Source organism: Drosophila tropicalis, unplaced genomic scaffold (genome assembly GCF_018151085.1).
Source record: "Drosophila tropicalis isolate 14030-0801.00 unplaced genomic scaffold, ASM1815108v1 contig_573, whole genome shotgun sequence".
NCBI lineage: Eukaryota > Metazoa > Arthropoda > Insecta > Diptera > Drosophilidae > Drosophila > Drosophila tropicalis.
Window position 1 is genome coordinate 2364815 of NW_027173049.1, and position 16814 is coordinate 2381628.

General features: G+C 41.6%; 1 protein-coding gene across 1 annotated transcript; it reads right to left on the bottom strand.

Annotated features, from left to right (window-relative positions):
• Positions 1 to 1042: 1042 nt before the first annotated feature.
• LOC137575355 (uncharacterized) lies at positions 1043 to 13873 on the bottom strand. Its single transcript, XM_068287897.1, has 5 exons — positions 13813 to 13873; positions 13604 to 13680; positions 4268 to 4646; positions 1448 to 4211; positions 1043 to 1383 (listed from the first exon to the last, which is right to left on the bottom strand). The coding sequence occupies exons 2-5, from the start codon at positions 13625 to 13627 to the stop codon at positions 1185 to 1187; spliced, it is 3366 nt and encodes a 1121-aa protein (XP_068143998.1). The 5' UTR covers positions 13628 to 13680; positions 13813 to 13873; the 3' UTR covers positions 1043 to 1184.
• Between the last annotated feature and the right edge of the window lie 2941 nt (positions 13874 to 16814).

Below are 16814 nucleotides of genomic sequence, written 5' to 3' on the forward strand. Positions count from 1 at the left end.
TTCCTTACTCGAATACCTAAACAGATTGCCAACTACAATATAATTGAAACAAAATTGGAGAGAATTATCTAGGACAGTTTATAGTTCCATACCAGATCAGCTCTGTAGACTTCCCAAAGCACTTTAAGTACTCTAAAGTACTTGGATCCGAATAAGATTTGTACTGCTTTTATATTTTTCCTAACGACTTTTAAGAATACACCTTTATTTAGAAAAAAAAAAATTTAGTAATTTAGAATGTTGTTGGTTTTTGCAATGACAAATACTGGTTTGGAATGGTTCAGTATCGAAAAGAAAGATGAAAATTAAATTTAGTTAAACTAGCATTTCTAGTTATTTAGCCCACTTATTTTAGATATATTATGGAGCATAACACTTAGCTGGAGATCAAAATCAATTCCTTCTAAATTTTTTTCTTTCTATACATTCTCCAAATCCACTCGTTTTGTGTTCATGGTTTTAATATTGGTTCATTTTCAAAAAGGTTAAAACCGATTTTTACGCTCTTCAAATAACATAACTTTACGAGCTAGATCCACTTCAACATTATCATAATTATCACTTTTGACTTGAACGACATATTCGCAAAGGCTTGAACTGCAAATACTAACAAAATCAAAGGAATTACCTTGAGTTGAATTACTTTGACATTTTAAAAATTTGTGGGGAAACAAGAGTATACCTTATTGAAATTTGGATTCCATTATCCCCGACTGTAAAACATTATAGCATTGCTTCGAAAGGGAAACACCCCAACCTTGTCGACTTTTATTATATGCAGATTGAATGTATATATATCGATTTTTATGTAATGCAGAGATTGATCCGATCCCATCTGAAAGGAATTCTCGGCTTACTGTAAATATTTTTGACTTCAAACTCGTGGGAAAGCTTTTTGATTGTTTGGAGTGCTTGAGAATTCGACTGTTATGATAACATAAGAAAATCGTTAGAAACAAATAGGCCAGCAAATAATTTCACATTTTTTTTGTTTATTTACGTAAGTGTAACTTAAATTACAATAACTGGTAACATCAGCAGAGAATATTTACAAAATGGAAATACTAAGAGGGGAATGGTGCCGCATGAAAGGGAAGAGGGCGATGGAATCGCCTTAGATAGTGGATGAACATCATTTCTGGGTTGTTGAGTAGCTCTAAATGGCATGTTGATCGATGACGAGTTTATCTGCGGCGCAGATGCATCATGGACTCCAGCGAGCTGGGGTCCAAGGTGGCAGCATGCTCCAAATCCTCACTGCTGGCGTTTTCTTCGGCCACATTGACGAAAGTGCTGGAGAGTTCGCCATTCAAGCGGTTGATGCTGCCAGTGGCAATGTCATACATAAAGATTTCCTGCTCTGCGGCGGCATCTACTGAGGATCTGGAAGGGAAGTGAGAATGCGTGAATAACGTTTCGCCTTGCTAGGTTGGGGAAAAGTACTTACTTGGCCACCAGCAGAACCACTGACTGCAGTTCCAAGTCGGTCCGCGCCTCTTTCTCCAACCAGCGTTTGAAATTATCTTTGGTGGGCTTCTTGACCAAGGTCTTGATAAGATCTCCGCCCAAGAACTTGACTTCCTTGCTGCTATCCGCACTCCGGGCTTCACTGCTTCCTGCCGCCTGGCCTTCCACGGGTGCCAGCACGACCACACTGACAATTTTCTTGTCCTGCAATTCCTCGTTATCGGGAATGGGAAATTGGGCTCCATTGATTTTCAGGGGCAAATACCGATTGTATTGCTGACGCTCTGTTCCCACATCTACGGGCGTAACGACGGTGGCATCTGTGCGTAAATACTTCTCGCTCACGCTTTGTCCCTGAGCCGCATCGAAGCGCACCACTTTCACATCCAAGTTTTGTTTCTGGGGCAAGGAGTTAGTTTGCTTGACGCGTTCGATTTGCTTCTCACTTAGGGCCACCTTATCACCATTGGGCTTGACCACAGTCAATACTTTCTTGGTCTCGGCAATCTGCGCTCCACCGCCGGCACCATAGAAATGTTGCAAGTGTTCGGCGGGCAGGTTTTCCAACGCGATGTCTCCCTCCTTGTCGTAATCCAGAATGGAAATATCGGCATTGTTAAGGATGCCTGAAGAGAAGAGTTGCTGGCGCAAATCGTCTGGAACTTCGTCGGGCAATTGCAGAAGTGTTTGCGATGCCTTGCCATTGGGTGCGGCAGCTGGCGATGCCTGAGTTGGAGGAGCAGCAGAAGTCTTGGTAGCCACTGCTGGTTGGGACTGCGGTTGTGGCTGCGATTGTTGCTGTTGTTGCTGTTGGTGCCTCTGCTCGAGTTCCTTAAAGACATCTGAATGGAAGGTTGACACACTAAAGGGAGAATTGTCGCTCAAAGGAGCACTGATTGGAGAGTTGGCCGGATGTCTGGGCTGCTGTGCCTGCAGAGCCGCCGCCGAGGGTTGAGGATGCACTTGGAAAACTGGCTCATTGGGCAGAGGTTGGGATTGATATTGATTGTATGTCACATAGTTACTTGGCGGCACTGGGGTAACCACCATGACCTTCTGACCATGCGTCGACTCAGCATAAACGGGAGTTTGAGCTTGCTGTTGCTGTTGCTGCTGCTGCTGCTGTGGTTGTTGATGTTGTTGCTGCTGCTGTGAGTTCAAGGAGCCAGAATTAGCCGTGATATAGTGACCAGTAATGGGCGCTTGTTGGACTGGCGCCAGATTTGGAGCTGGTATATCATGAATAACCTCATTGCGTGTGCTGCTGTAGGCATATTGCTGATATTGTTGTGGTTGATGAGCTTGCTGAGAGGAGCCAATTGGATTCTGTACGGTCTCGGTAATATGCTGCTCGAATTTGGGAATGGACTTTAGGAGTTCCGTTTCCTTAGACGGTTTAATGTCAAAGTAGTTTAGTGCCGACTCTGGTAACTGTTGCTGTTGTTGCTGCAGCTGCTGCTGTTGTGGTTGGTGGTGGTATTGTTGAGGTTGCTGCTGTGGCTGTTGATGCTGCTGCTGCTGTTGCTGGTGCTTCTGCTGGTAGAAATCAGCTGGCGGTGTGGGGGAACGCACCACAAATTGTGGCTGCTGCACAAACTGGGGCTGGCGTATAAATTGATAGGGCTGCGGTGCTACCGCTTGTTGCTTCGCCGGAGACTGATAATGTTGCTGCTGGCTCTGTTGCACAGGCGATGGCAATGGTTTGGTCTGTGTTGTGGGCGCCGGCGTCGGACGGAACTTCACTGGCTGATATGGCGCTGGAGTTTGACTTTTTGGTGGTATTGTGGGGAAAAATGGCACCTGTTGCACTTTGTTTGGAGGCTTCTGGTATTGCTGTTGCTGCGACGACTGCTGCTGTGGCTGTGGCTGATATTGCTGATTGTGATTGACATAGTACTGGGACTGCTGCAGCAACTTGTTGAATATTGTTTGAGACGATGTCGAAGGCAACTGCTGATGCGTGATGCTGCTGCTTGGACGCTGCTGTGGCTGCGATTGCGGCTGTTTCTGGTAGTTGGGTGGCGGACCCGATAAAGCAGCTGGTGGCCTGAAGTAATTTGAGCTATGCTGATTGGGAAGTTGTTGATGTTGCTGCTGTTGTGATGGTATTTGGAATTGCTGATAGTTATTAGGATTGCTGCCGAATAACAAATTTGAGATGGGACCCGATGAGTGAGTGCGTCCGAAACTACTCTCACGGCCATAGTCCGCACGAGTATTGGCAATGTATCCGTTGTCCGACTTAACTCCACTACTAGCGGGCAAGGGAAGGGCCACCACTTGGCGTTGAATGCTCTCTGCATCATGTTCTTCCAAGATGTGCCCAGTCTGATGTTTGTTCTCTGCCCCAAAGGACACATGAATTCCGCTGTTGCTGTGATATTTCTCGGAATCGGGATGTATGATGGTTCGCAAGGTGGTGGACTTTACAGGGGGTAATGGAGTGACTGGGTATTGGACAATCTGTTCTTCCTCTTCTTCCTCCTCCTCCTCGTTCTCATCGTTATTCAAGGAGGCGATCGGCGACTCCAGATGAAGCTTATTGTTCTGATCCTTCTTATAGTTGACATAGAAGACATGAACCTTCTCCTTCTTCTTCTTCCGCTTTGTCACAATTGTCTGTGGCTGCTCCACAGGTAAAGTTTCATTGGCGTCTTTGATGATGATCTCAATTATTGGTTCCGGAGCTTCCAAATACTGGGGATAAGGAGCATAGGCCGGGCCAAAGTTGCTCGGATATTGTGCTGCAATTGTATTTTAATTAAAACTTAACTCGATGCGAGTTTCACGCTTCACTCACCAATCGCATTTTGTCCATTGTAGTATCCAGTTTGTGTGGGATAATACGAGGCCGTGTTGTCCACATAGCCAGCTCTCCTGCTGGCTACCTCGGGATACAGATATCCGGCGTTGCCAAAGTCATAGAGCGTCCGTTTGCCACGATTCTCGCCCGGCAGAACAGATTTCAAGTTCTTCGATTGGCGGGTAGTCGTGGTGGAGGTCGAAGTAGAGGACGCCGATGTTGGGAGAGACGACGAACTGGGCAAGGGCTGCTTTGTCGGTTTCTTTGCTGATTCAGTTGGTGTGGGCTTGGAGTCGCTCTTTGGCTTGGCAGTGGCATCCGGGTTGCCGGCAGCAGCAGCAGCAGCAACTCCAACTGCCACCAATGTCACCGCGAACTGTAAATTAAAAGAGAAGAAAGTTTTGTTTTATCGCCCTGTCTGATTCACCGAAACAGTCAAAAGTAATATTTAATTTTCTGCACATAAACAACGCAAAACAAACAGGAATATAAGTTAGTCAACACTCGAATAAACGATGCTTCGAACTACCTACTTGAAATGTTTTAATTGATTTCAGTGCGCAAGGTCGAGACCCCGAGCTAACAAAATAAACACTTTTACCTGCCTGACAAGAAAATAAATAATCAAAATAAAAAGATGCCAGATTGGTGAATGCCAAAAAAGGCGAATTAAAACCGAAATAAAAGCAAATGACGACGAGTGAGGCAAAGCAAATGCGAAATTAGCCAAACCACAAACGAACCACGGACTGTGGACTACGATGGCGATGACGACGTGTGTTGTCATCTCGGGCTAGCATTGGGTCAATGTCAAGTTTGAGAGATTGAGTTGTTGACCACAGAAAACGAAATGAAATGCAGACAACTTGTTAGGTTAAAGGCAAGGCTCGACCTTATGGAGCAACAGCCAAAATAAATACTCGACAACAATACAAAAAAATAAATACATTTTTTGCGGTTAATGTTAATGAGCAGCTCAATCAGCAGGCGGACAGATATGGCTTATCCGTGTCACTCAATTGAATCATCCCATTCAGCCCCATTCAGCTGTGGTGGGGCATTCCGTCAGCCATTCAGTCCGCCAAGTTGGTCGAGAAAGTTTTCAATGTTTTCTCGCCACAACACGCGGTGACGAATTTCAATTGACCAAACCCAAGACATACAGATCTAAGTCAGGCCCACGCCAAAAGCAAAAACTGCAGGAAAAACTCAATTGAAACTTTCCCAAACGACGATGGAAAATGAAATGCTTCATGTGCCAGACTGAAGTGCAAATGTCAAAGAGATGACTATGTGGGCGTCTCTGGCATTTGATTTGTATCTAAATAAATCCAAGCCATCACAAAAACAATAAAGAAGAAAACAAAAAGCCCTTCCACTCACCAAAAGACAGGTCCGCACTTTGAAATGGAGAAATGAAAGTTTGCTAATTATTTGGCCATGTCTATTGAAAGAAATTAAATCAATTCAATAAACTCGGAGATTTACAATAAAAATTATCACTTTCGTGGGCACCTTCCCGCAATGGGACCCCCGGTCAGCCGTAATCCCTCCCTGATGATGGACGCCAAACCTAACCCAGTCACTGCAATCTCACGCCAGTTGATGTTGATTATGGCATCGTTTGGGGCATTGTCTCTCTTTGGAGCATGTCAAAACGGAAGCTGGGCAAACGGTTTTGACAGCACTTGAGACAATCCTATGATTTTGTTTTGTTTTAAGTTTTCTTGTTATCGCCTTTTGTCTTAGAGGTTGATGGTGATTTCTTTCTCTGGTTTGTGTTGACACATATTTTGACAGTTTAATGGTCGCAGCTGGCAGGTTTTAATTGTAATAATTAAGTCTAGGACTACGAAAGTTATAAATTATTTCAAATTGTACATGATGTCAGCCTGCTGCCTGCCGCCTGGCTTTGTCTTTGGTTATTGTGTAACCTTTTGGCCATGATATGCTAATTATTGGTAAAGAGCACACACAAAACCAAGCGATTATTTAATAGAAATTGTCTCACACACTGACCTACACCTAATGCCATTTATAGTATAGTGAGAGATAGCCACCAACGCCCTGGGGCAGGGAGATTGGCCACAATGAAAGCCCAAACTGTTGTGGTCACACATAAAGCCAAAATGTCAAAGATTTTTTGCAAGACACAAAAGCCAAAGACAGAGCCAACAAAACACAACACATATGGAAACAACAAAACGAAAATAATCAAATTCATCGACAGCAGCGAACACCAAAAAGAGTTCATGAAAAGAAAGATGCTAACAATGGGAGAAAGTTAAGACACACGCATACACACACTCAGATACAGAAATAGTTATACACAATTAACATAACGAAAATGTTGACAAGCTAATAAATTTTAGTTTCAAGAGTTTTTCCTCAGTTGGTCAAAAGAATTATGCAATGTCCAGGTAAGAGACAGAGAGAAATAGAAACAGAAAGAGAGGTAAGTAAACCTTTGCCAAACAATCAGTTAGGAGGCAAGTGTAAATCAAAATGATTGTATAATAGGCCATCAGAAGATGGCTAACCACAGGACAACGTCAACTAGCCAAATAACCAACTAACAACTTGTGGCAGCAATGGCAGGTGGCTCAACAGCAGCAGCAGCAGCCCAAAAAACTTTATGTTCGAGGCGTCTCTTTACAACAAGCGGCATGTTTTGAGGTTGTTTCTTTTTGGTTTTGGTGTTGGCGTTGGCCAAAGTGAAATCTGGCAAGTTTTTGCTGCTGTCGCTGCTGCTGCTGCCAGTTGGAGTAACAACAGCAATCCATCCATCCACTTAGCGTAGAGGGGACAAATTGCTGCACAAGTTCTCATGTGCATTTAGTCATTTTTCATTTTGGCCAGCTTTTGTTTGGTCGGTTATTTGCTTGGCTCTTTTATTCTGCCATTAGCTGAATACTCGCATATTTGCAATCGTGCTCTTGATGATGAACAGTTATGATATGCGCCAGACGATCTGCCATTGTTAGATGTTGCTGCTGCCATGTGAAAAGATTGCGATTGCCGCACACCAGCAACATGTGAGACACGTGAGACAGCAGCAATTATTCTGTCAACAATTTGAAAGTCATCTTTTTGCATCAGCCCTTCCCAAAAGAGCAGGTGGATAAATTATACACCAAGAACGTCACAATGATGACTTGTGAATTGAGTTAATTTGAAGTTATTTATCCATCATGCAAAGTGGCTCAAGAATTGCAGAATTTAACTTCATTAAACTCAATTTCAAAGCAACCTACAAAGAGGGTCTTAATATTTTGTGAGATCTTTTGGCAGCAGATAATCGTCCAACTCTGAAATGATATGTTCATTCAAAAAACAGCAATATCAATTTGTGCAAACTTCTTAAAATACAACCAGATGGCCACTTTTTCTGGGTAAAACGCCTCTAACTGCGGATACAAACAATTTATCACTTTCTCGTCAGTCTTAATCCTTATAATTAGAGATTTACCCCTCCCGGGTTGCATAACCCAAAGTGAGGCGAGAGAAACCCAATTGTTGATGTGGAAATAACTGTAGCGCGACCAGGAGGAATGAATATCTGGAACTGAAAAGGAAGTGGGAAACTTGCGAAAACAAACCAAACGACTGGCGACAAACTTGCCAAGACAAAGACGATGATGATGACAATGGTGATGATGATGATGATGATGTGGTTGGTGTTGTTGTGGGGAGGCCCAAAAAGGCGTTAAAAAGACCATGAAATGCCATTAATCGTTGCTTGTGCTGTTGTTGCTGCTGTTGGCGTGCCATTACTTTATTGTCTCTTAGAAGTGGCGTACGACCTGGCACCAAAATAAAAAACAAGCCAAAAAGAAATAATCATAACGGAAGTAAGCGACGCGGCAGGCGGGAAAATTTAGATCACTATAAACACTCGAGGGTCCAAACAAAGGGCAACAGAAACGGAGAAAAATATGAATTTATTAAATCGAATGAAAAATGAAAGTGAGAAGAGACCGAGTGAGAGGTAGCTTGTGACCGAAACTACCTCAACGTGACATGACTTGGCCACAGAGCGAAGCCACCTGATGCTGATGCTGATGTTGATGCTGACGACGACGAGAAAGCCAGCCCAAAAACCATCCCATCCCAGAGTCAGCCTCTAGCCTCAATGACGGCAACGTGCCGACAAGTAGCAACTTTTCGTGTGCGTGTGCGTGAGCGTCTGCATAGCCCAAAGCCCCTGTCTCTGCCCCTGGCCATGGGCCGCCCCCCAAAAACCATGCTTCTGGGTGTGGGAAGCAACCGTGGATCGACCTGTGCGTGCCTCAAGCTGATCTGCATAATAAGCACTGGAAAACAACGATGACGATGGTTGTAATGATGATGCTGCAGAAGCAGACTCCCCATAGGATGATAGGAAAAATGTAAAAGTTGTTTAACCAGTCCAAAGAATGTTCACTTTGATTTCTTCTCACATAAAACAAATAAAAAGTTATGTGGCCAACATTAAGCAAATGTGACAACTCGATAAAGTTGAAGCGTTAGCATTGTCATTTAATACTCTCAAATTGTAATTTACACCAATTGACCAACATTTTTCGTTGCTGTCGCTATCAACGTGCTCATATGTCGCTTTGTTCGTTTGCTTATTTATTCATTTTTTGCAATATGTCAATTGCAAATCACTTTAGTAATAAGCAAATTGAAATGCAATTGAAGAAATGTTGCGTATGAGCAGCAGCAGCAGCAGCAGCAGCAGTAAAAGCAGCAGCAACTGGTTATGCAAGCAGCAACAACTAGAGGCAAATGAAACAAATTAACTGCAAAAGGCACGAATGACCAGGCACACACACACACACACACACTTGAACATATTTGCATAGTTAGGTATGTCAACATGTAAATATCTTTGGAATTGTTTACAACGATTGGTCAGTGTAAAGATTGTCACGAAAAAAGGCAAAGCAAACATCGATGGGAAAACAAAAGACTGAAGCAACGAACTCGACACATTTGCCACACCGTATAAACAATTGCATTGAAGATGATGGAATAAAGTGAATGACAAGAAATGTAGTTATGCCTCTTGTCTTCAAAACTGATCCGAAAGGATATACTCCAATTGCAAAGCCCTTTCACCAACTCTAAATTGTCAAACCACATTTCTGAATCACATGCATTTTATGTTTGGGGATCTGATTCAGATCCCATGTCCAAATGGGAAACCTCTTAGTATCCTTTCAAAGGACATCCTCTCGAAAATGAATTCTAGTCTACAAAATCGAAAATCGAAATGGTTTCTTTTCTATAAAAATTATGGTTTCTATTTTATCAAAGATGGTTTACTGTCGTAACAAAACGACCGGTTATACCGGTACGATCAAGTAAAACACGTTTTAGCATAACCTAAAAACTCAAAACTGAAGTTTTAACTGTTTTTAAGCAAAATTTTCAAATCCAAATATTTGATCTGCATCAACAGCTTACATGAGTTTATGTGTAAGGAAAGGCATGAAAAGGCATTACAAAAGGACCACAAAACGTCCCGATTTTTGGGGTGCGTCCCAATTTAAGGCTGACTTCGTACAGCTGGCACTTAATGATGAAATGAATTATACTAAATATAGTATAGGTATCGGAAAACCGACATCAATAAGCAAAATATTGAAAGCAGGTCAATGGTGGTGGATCGATTCGCCTTTGTATCAGCTTGGTCCAGCCCAAGAGCATATGTGAGAGACTTGATAATAATAATCCAGGCGGGGCAATTTGGCGCCGTTTCGAATGGACACATGCATCCGTTTAACTACCTTTTTTCTGCACCAGTTTGGAGTGGTCTGTAACTAACCCAGCTTGAATTCACTTCCTCTTGCGACTTGCGAAAAGTATTATTAGTTTTATGGACTAAGTATTAACTCTTTTAACACATCATCATTAGGGCAATAGTTTTGGTTTTTCTTAGTTGGACCTCAAACTTTCTTTATTGCTTCATAAGTCGAATGTCGGATCGTCGTGTGCCTCCTAATTGCAGTGCGAGAAGCCGAAAAAAATCAATTAAGTATGCGATCTTAAAAAACATTTAAGAAAAGCAAACAAATGCCATGGGCCGTCTCTGTTGAGGGCGGGTCCATAGCCACAGGGGGACAGAAGTAGACAGGGCTTTTTGTCCAAATTAATTTACGATCAGAGTCTTAAATGTTGCGGCAAGGTCGTTGCATAAAATAAATAAAAATCAAATAAATAGGAATCGTTGACGAAGAAAAAGTTTGGCATAAATTAAAGGCAAGACAGCCGGAATCATGTTGAACCCTGGCCAAGATTGGTCAGATATTTACATGTATGATGCAATCTACTTACTAGCCCCCCTCTCACCGACTCTCCAGTTCAACCTATGACTCTATTCGTGTACGAGTGTGTGTCTGCGTTTCGAAGATGTTCATCTGAAAAGTTAACTAATTAAAAAGCCGCAAACAAGTTAAAGCACCAAATTAGGCGGAGAAGAGCTAAACCTAATCGACACTCAAGCGCATTTATTTTAGTTCATCATTAATATTCATGGGAAATGCGTGCCGCAGCAGCCGCAGCAGCAGCAGCAACCAAAGTTGTTCACTTTACTTGGGTAATCATTTAATTAAAATACATATATAAATAAAGAAAAGGAAAAATATCCCCGACCAAGATGGCCAGCGGCTTGTTTGGCTTTGTCTCGGCCAAAAAGCAACCAGGCAACCAACCCACAAAAAACACAAATAAAAATACTCAAAACCGCATTCCAAAATTCATATTTTTTTCGCTTTTGTGTGTCGCCATGCCACCGAGTACATTCACATTTGTACAATTTGGTAAAACTTGCTACTAACAACTCGTCTTCAATTGCAAAGTTTTCCTTTTCGTTTTCGGCTGTGGACCGTCGCCTGTCGACTGAAGACTGGACCTCGAGCGCATCTTTCAATTTCGATAAGCAAAATAATTGGAGGAGCAAAAGAAGAAGTGAAAGGCATTTGTCCAGTTGCCAGTTGCCACTCGTCAGATGGCGAGCCGTTGCCAGAGCTCTCAGGGCTGCAGCTAGAGAAGATTTTGATGTTTTTTGCTGCACTTGTCGCCGATGTGAACTGAAAAACTTTCGGCAGCAAACCAAATACATAATAAATAAAACCAATCAACTTTCTACACTCCAAGGCAGCAAATGGACAGTTTGCATGCGTGCGGCATATTAAAATATGCTCGGCCTATTTGAAAAGACACGAAACTCGGCGGCTTATGCCGCTGATGGGTGCCACAAACAGGTGCTGAATGGTTTGCCCTGGGGCCAAGTGCGACGAGCACGGGCAACACAATTGTACTCACTGAATGACTGACTGAAGTCAAGCCAATTCTGCGGCAATGACAATTGAATTTTCCTTTCCATATACTCGAATAGGTAGGTATGTCTTTTTCTTTCGAAAATTAGCCATGAATTGAGATTTCTATGCAGACACAATTGGCAAAGCCAAACAATTTTCTGGGCCAACACTTGTGGCATTTAGTCGACTTACCAGATCTAAATGAAATTACAAAAACTGAAATAAGTCTAAGACCAACAAAGAGTCTTTTGTAAAGGTTACACACACACACACACGCTCACATGTTGGACCAAATAGCCAAAGATCAATGATCATTATTAAAGTCTTCGTCTGCAAAATGTTACAAAAAGTCATCTTCATTTGCGGCGGGGATTTTTGCACAATCAAGAGTCGAGTTTTTTTTTTGAAAGGCAAACACACACAGACTGAAAGGAGGGCAACTCTTGTCTTGATTTTGTTCACTTCGAGCTGATGAAGAGCTGATGATGATGATGCAGCAGCAGGAAGGCAAATGAAGATGCTAAATGAGTACTGACTGGATGTGTAATTTGGGTTCTGCAGCAGGTGGCCTCCAAATTGTGATGGCCATTAAATGCAATTTGTGTTTTGTGTGTTGTTACGCAAAGAGAAGGTCCAACAGCCTCACTCGTTACTGGATAAAGCTAAAAGCGAAGTTCAAACCGTCAAAGTTGGACACTCTGGGCAGAATAACAGATTGGATATGTCGATGGAGTTGGATTCCATGTATTTGAATAAGTATAATTCCAAACTTGATTGCAAATCAATCTTCAATCTACATTTACACGTTTGGAAAAGTGTGAAAACCGTTTAGAAAATATACAATCCCGTAAAACGGCAAACGGCAGTGGTTAGCCCCTTTTTTATTTTTTAACTTTGAATTGGATTTTCGCGGCTGCCAAGAAATTTTATGAAGAAATTTTTTTAGTTATTTGTTGGTTATTGTATTAAGATGCTGACCCGTAATTATTGTCATGTCAGCTTTTGCGGTTTTTTTTTTACAGTTGTCGGTCAATAGTTTAGCCCAGTCTCTCCAAAATCTTTAATATGATAGTAAAACATGTGGATTCTTTGAAGGAGTTGTAGAACTAGGTAATCTAAGATAAACTGCATACCAAAAATGTTCAATGAAGATTAGAAACATATGGAAATGGTATAAATCACTAGAATTTTCCTTTTTTCACCTATGAAAGCTACATTTCCTGATTATTCGATTCGATTCGAGGGGATTGGATTGAAAAAGATTTTTAAGTTCAAATAAATAAATGTGGAATTAATGAATTGTCAGTATATTTAAATTGTTTCTTATGTAATTGGGTAATTACAATTACCAATGTGTCAAAATGATGCCAATATTTCCAAATCGTTTAAAGAATAACTGATTTCTTACCTAAACTTGAAGAAACTAACTTTAATTCCATTTGTTTTCATGAGTTCTGATTATATTTGAATTGTGCTCTAGCTCGTTGAGGAATTTTTCACATTATCCAATGGTATCCAGGGGGGGAATCCCAGGCAATGGCAATGCTAACAAGTGCAGGGCAATAACAAACAATGAGACGATTCGCAAGGTATGCACACACCTCCATTTCCACCTGTTCCCTCATTTCCACACGCACACACACACACTCAAGGCCCCATATCAACAGAGATCTATGGAGATAGGCAAACAATTTCCTTCGCGTAACAAGTGCCAAGTTGAAGACTGAGATTTTTGTGCAGTTAACCGGAAGGCAATTCACACTTGGATTGCCCTTCTCACTCCCCAAATGTAATGACACAATTTGTCAATGTCAAGGAGTGGAAAGGGGGAGCAATGAGCACACAAATCGTAGGTCAAGCATGGACGCCAACGAGAGTCTTGGACCTACATATATCCAACTTCCATCGAGTTTACTCAATGAAGAGATGCATAGGTCAAAGTGAAGTGCCCAAAATATTGATAATGGAAGGATTATGGACAGAATCCTCTCATCAGGTGTCCGATTGGGAATGTTTATGAACTTACCAGCAAAGGTAGAGGAATTCGCATGTTTGAAGGATTATCAAAACTAATCCCGAATTCCCAGAAGACAACAGCAGCAGCTGCAAGTTAAAATTTAAATTTTATTTAAAAATAATAAACACAGTTGGAAGCACCAAGAAAAATGGGTTTCAAATCATTTAGATAATCAAATTTGGTTTTGGCTTAGATTTCTGTTTTCACTTTTCACCCACGTAATGGCCGTTATCCTTAGACTGCGTATCTGGAGATTGATCACAAGACGCGCGGAGCAATTGTTAGGAATTGCAACCAGACCGAGTCGCTGCCGTGTTATAACTGAAACTTCAAGTTGGCCTAAGCTTACAACTTGGCCAAAAGATACAAAGTCAGATATACAGACAAAGCGAGAGAGTGAGAGAGAGGGAGAGAAAGAAAAATAGAGAGAGAGTGCGCGCTTGAGTTGAAGAAGACACGACACCTCCACCTAGTGTGTGTGTGTTTGATGTGGTGTGGTATGGTGAGTTTTTTCCAGGTAACTTGCCCCGCTTCAGGCGTCCCGCCGGGCCCACCAAAGGCCGCATCCGAATCCAACTTCAAGTATTCTCAATCAAAGCATCGAAAGTGAATCTGAAAAACACATTACGGCTCATTTTACTTTCAATGGCAAATGCTTTGTATCTGGAGTCTATCATTACCGCCGATTCCCAAATAAGCGCAAATGAAATGAGAGTAGCTCTTGCAGAAAGCACAGAAAGCCAAACTGTGCCTCCAGGGAGACAGCAGCCAACCACCGACAACCGACAGTCAAAGACAATGTGTGTTAAAAATGCCGGCTAAAGAAATGTCCGGCAAACAAACGAAATGTCTGCACATTAAAAACTAGCCAGAGCCACGCCAAAAATAAAAAATAAATATAAATAAAAACACAGCAAAGCAAAAAGCAGATATGGATATAGCTCAGACAACAAAGCTATACTGGACAATGGGGGACATAATGAACTCGGCTTTGGGTTATTTTATTATCGATTGATTACAAACATTTTGGCAGCATTAAATAAGTGAAAGGAAATGCCAGACAAACGGAAGCAATGTTCAAATGTTTCAAAGAATTTGGTTAGGAAGCAACCAGGTAATTAGGCAACGGGAGGGGGCCAGACCTCCATTGATGAGTATTGAGGGCTTACAAGGTTGAGGGTAACTGAAGCAAGGGTTAAAGGTCAAGCCAAAATCCAAATCATTTCACACTCTCAATAACTTTTGGCTAATAGAAATTCGACACAAAATGAAAGTAAGCACAGCTAGCCGAATGAAATTTCCAAATCGGATGATTTGATTTAGAACTATATACACTAGAATGGCGATCATTAGACTAGTAAATACTTTAAAATAAATTGGAGTGGAGAGTGGTACTCTATGCGAGAATAGCTCTACTTCTTTGGATTCCTGGAGCGAAAGTGAAGATGAGAAAAATTTAAAACAAACTTCAAAACTTTCAAAATCCTAAGAACTTCATTTAAACTGGCGACGTACGGACGGAAGGACCTATCCCATTCACCTGGACGGTTAAGCCTCATTATCACTAAATAGCTCTATAGCTGAAAAAGTCGCAAAATTCGATTTATCGGGTTTTTACTGTATGTTGTGAATTCTTCAAGAATTTCGTAAAAAGTTCTATCCATCATTGTGATTGATTCTCCATTCAAAAGGCCCTCATATCCAAAACGAATTCGAAATGCGAATTCTCTTTTGATAATCATTACAAACATATATATATGAAATGAATACATAATATGTATGTATATATATACATATGTATATGTTTCTAGTAACTTGCATAAAAAAGAAATGACAAAATTGATTGAGAATTTGTGTATTAGTCTCATACAATATTCCTCTTTGAGAAGGAATGGAAGTTTAGTTTTAGGGGATTTCAATCAACTTATATCATTTTTGAAATGGAATTTGATCTACTTTCTATCATAGTTAAGAATCGCCATTACCAATCTGAATCTCGTTCATTCAATTGGTCCCCAAAACCAAGTTTAAGGAATAGATTAGGAAGTTCTCATTCTCAGCAAACAGCCAAGAGAGTCGTACTACCATTGTGGGGTTTTTTGGGCTTTTGTTTTTGGTTTTCCTAATTGTTATTGATTATTTTGGACAGATTTAACCGTGTTAAATGAAGACTGTTTATATCTGAACAAGTATTTAATAAATTAACATTCATGGTAACTCCAATGTCAAACGCAGTCAAGGGATTAAGGTGTTTCGATATACTCGAGTGGATCTTTGTGTAGTTAAGTCATATTCAACTCTTTGTTTGCCTAGGCATCAAAACTCGTTAACAAAATCTAAATTAAGCAGACAAGCCATAACTTAGTGGCCATCAAATCGACAACACGCAGTATACAACATCGGCAACACAAGCAACTTCAGCAACTTCGACAACACCAACAACAATCAAGTGACAAGAAAAAATGGATTTCTGTATGCAGTTTTGGAGTACACAAACCAAATGTGTGTTGCAGTCGGTGGAGATGATCATGAGTTGGTGCTGCTCCCCAGCTGGTTGGATGTCTGGCTGGTTGGCTGGCTGGCTGGCTGGCTGGTCATGGCCATACAATTTGCAGTAACCAAAAATCAATGACCGACCGGTTTTGCATAGGCTTTCAGTAACGATGGTCGATGGTAACGTAACAACTTTCGCTGAAAAACGTCATTCACGGGAGCAACAATAAAGCTGCAAATGGCAAAAGGCAGACTCGGCTCGGAGTCATAGTCAGAGCCAGAGTCACAGCCAGAGCCAGAGTAGATAAAGCAAAACGATATCATCACAAGCAGAAGAAATTCAGTTTCATTGTCGCCCCCATCCCGCCTTTCTGGCTATTAATGTCACGCATGGTCTAGACCAGTTTTTTTTTCGATTTGAATTCGAGGCGAAAATTCGGAAGTGCAGCTTTCGAGCGGCGGCAAGGCATGCCATCAACATCATCCATTCATCCCGAGAAGAGAAGAGACGAGTCGGAGTCGGAGTCGGACACTGATTTGAATAATTGAAAACCACTTGGCCTGCAATTAAGAGCATAAAACGAAATGTTTGCTTTTGCTTTTCAATGCGAGAAATCGAAGCAAATGCATGCACTTGGCTTTAGCTTTGGCTCTCAATTGCCGGAAAAATCGAATTGTTTGGCAATGACTCTTTGTCAGTCACCTAACATGCTACACATTAAAACGG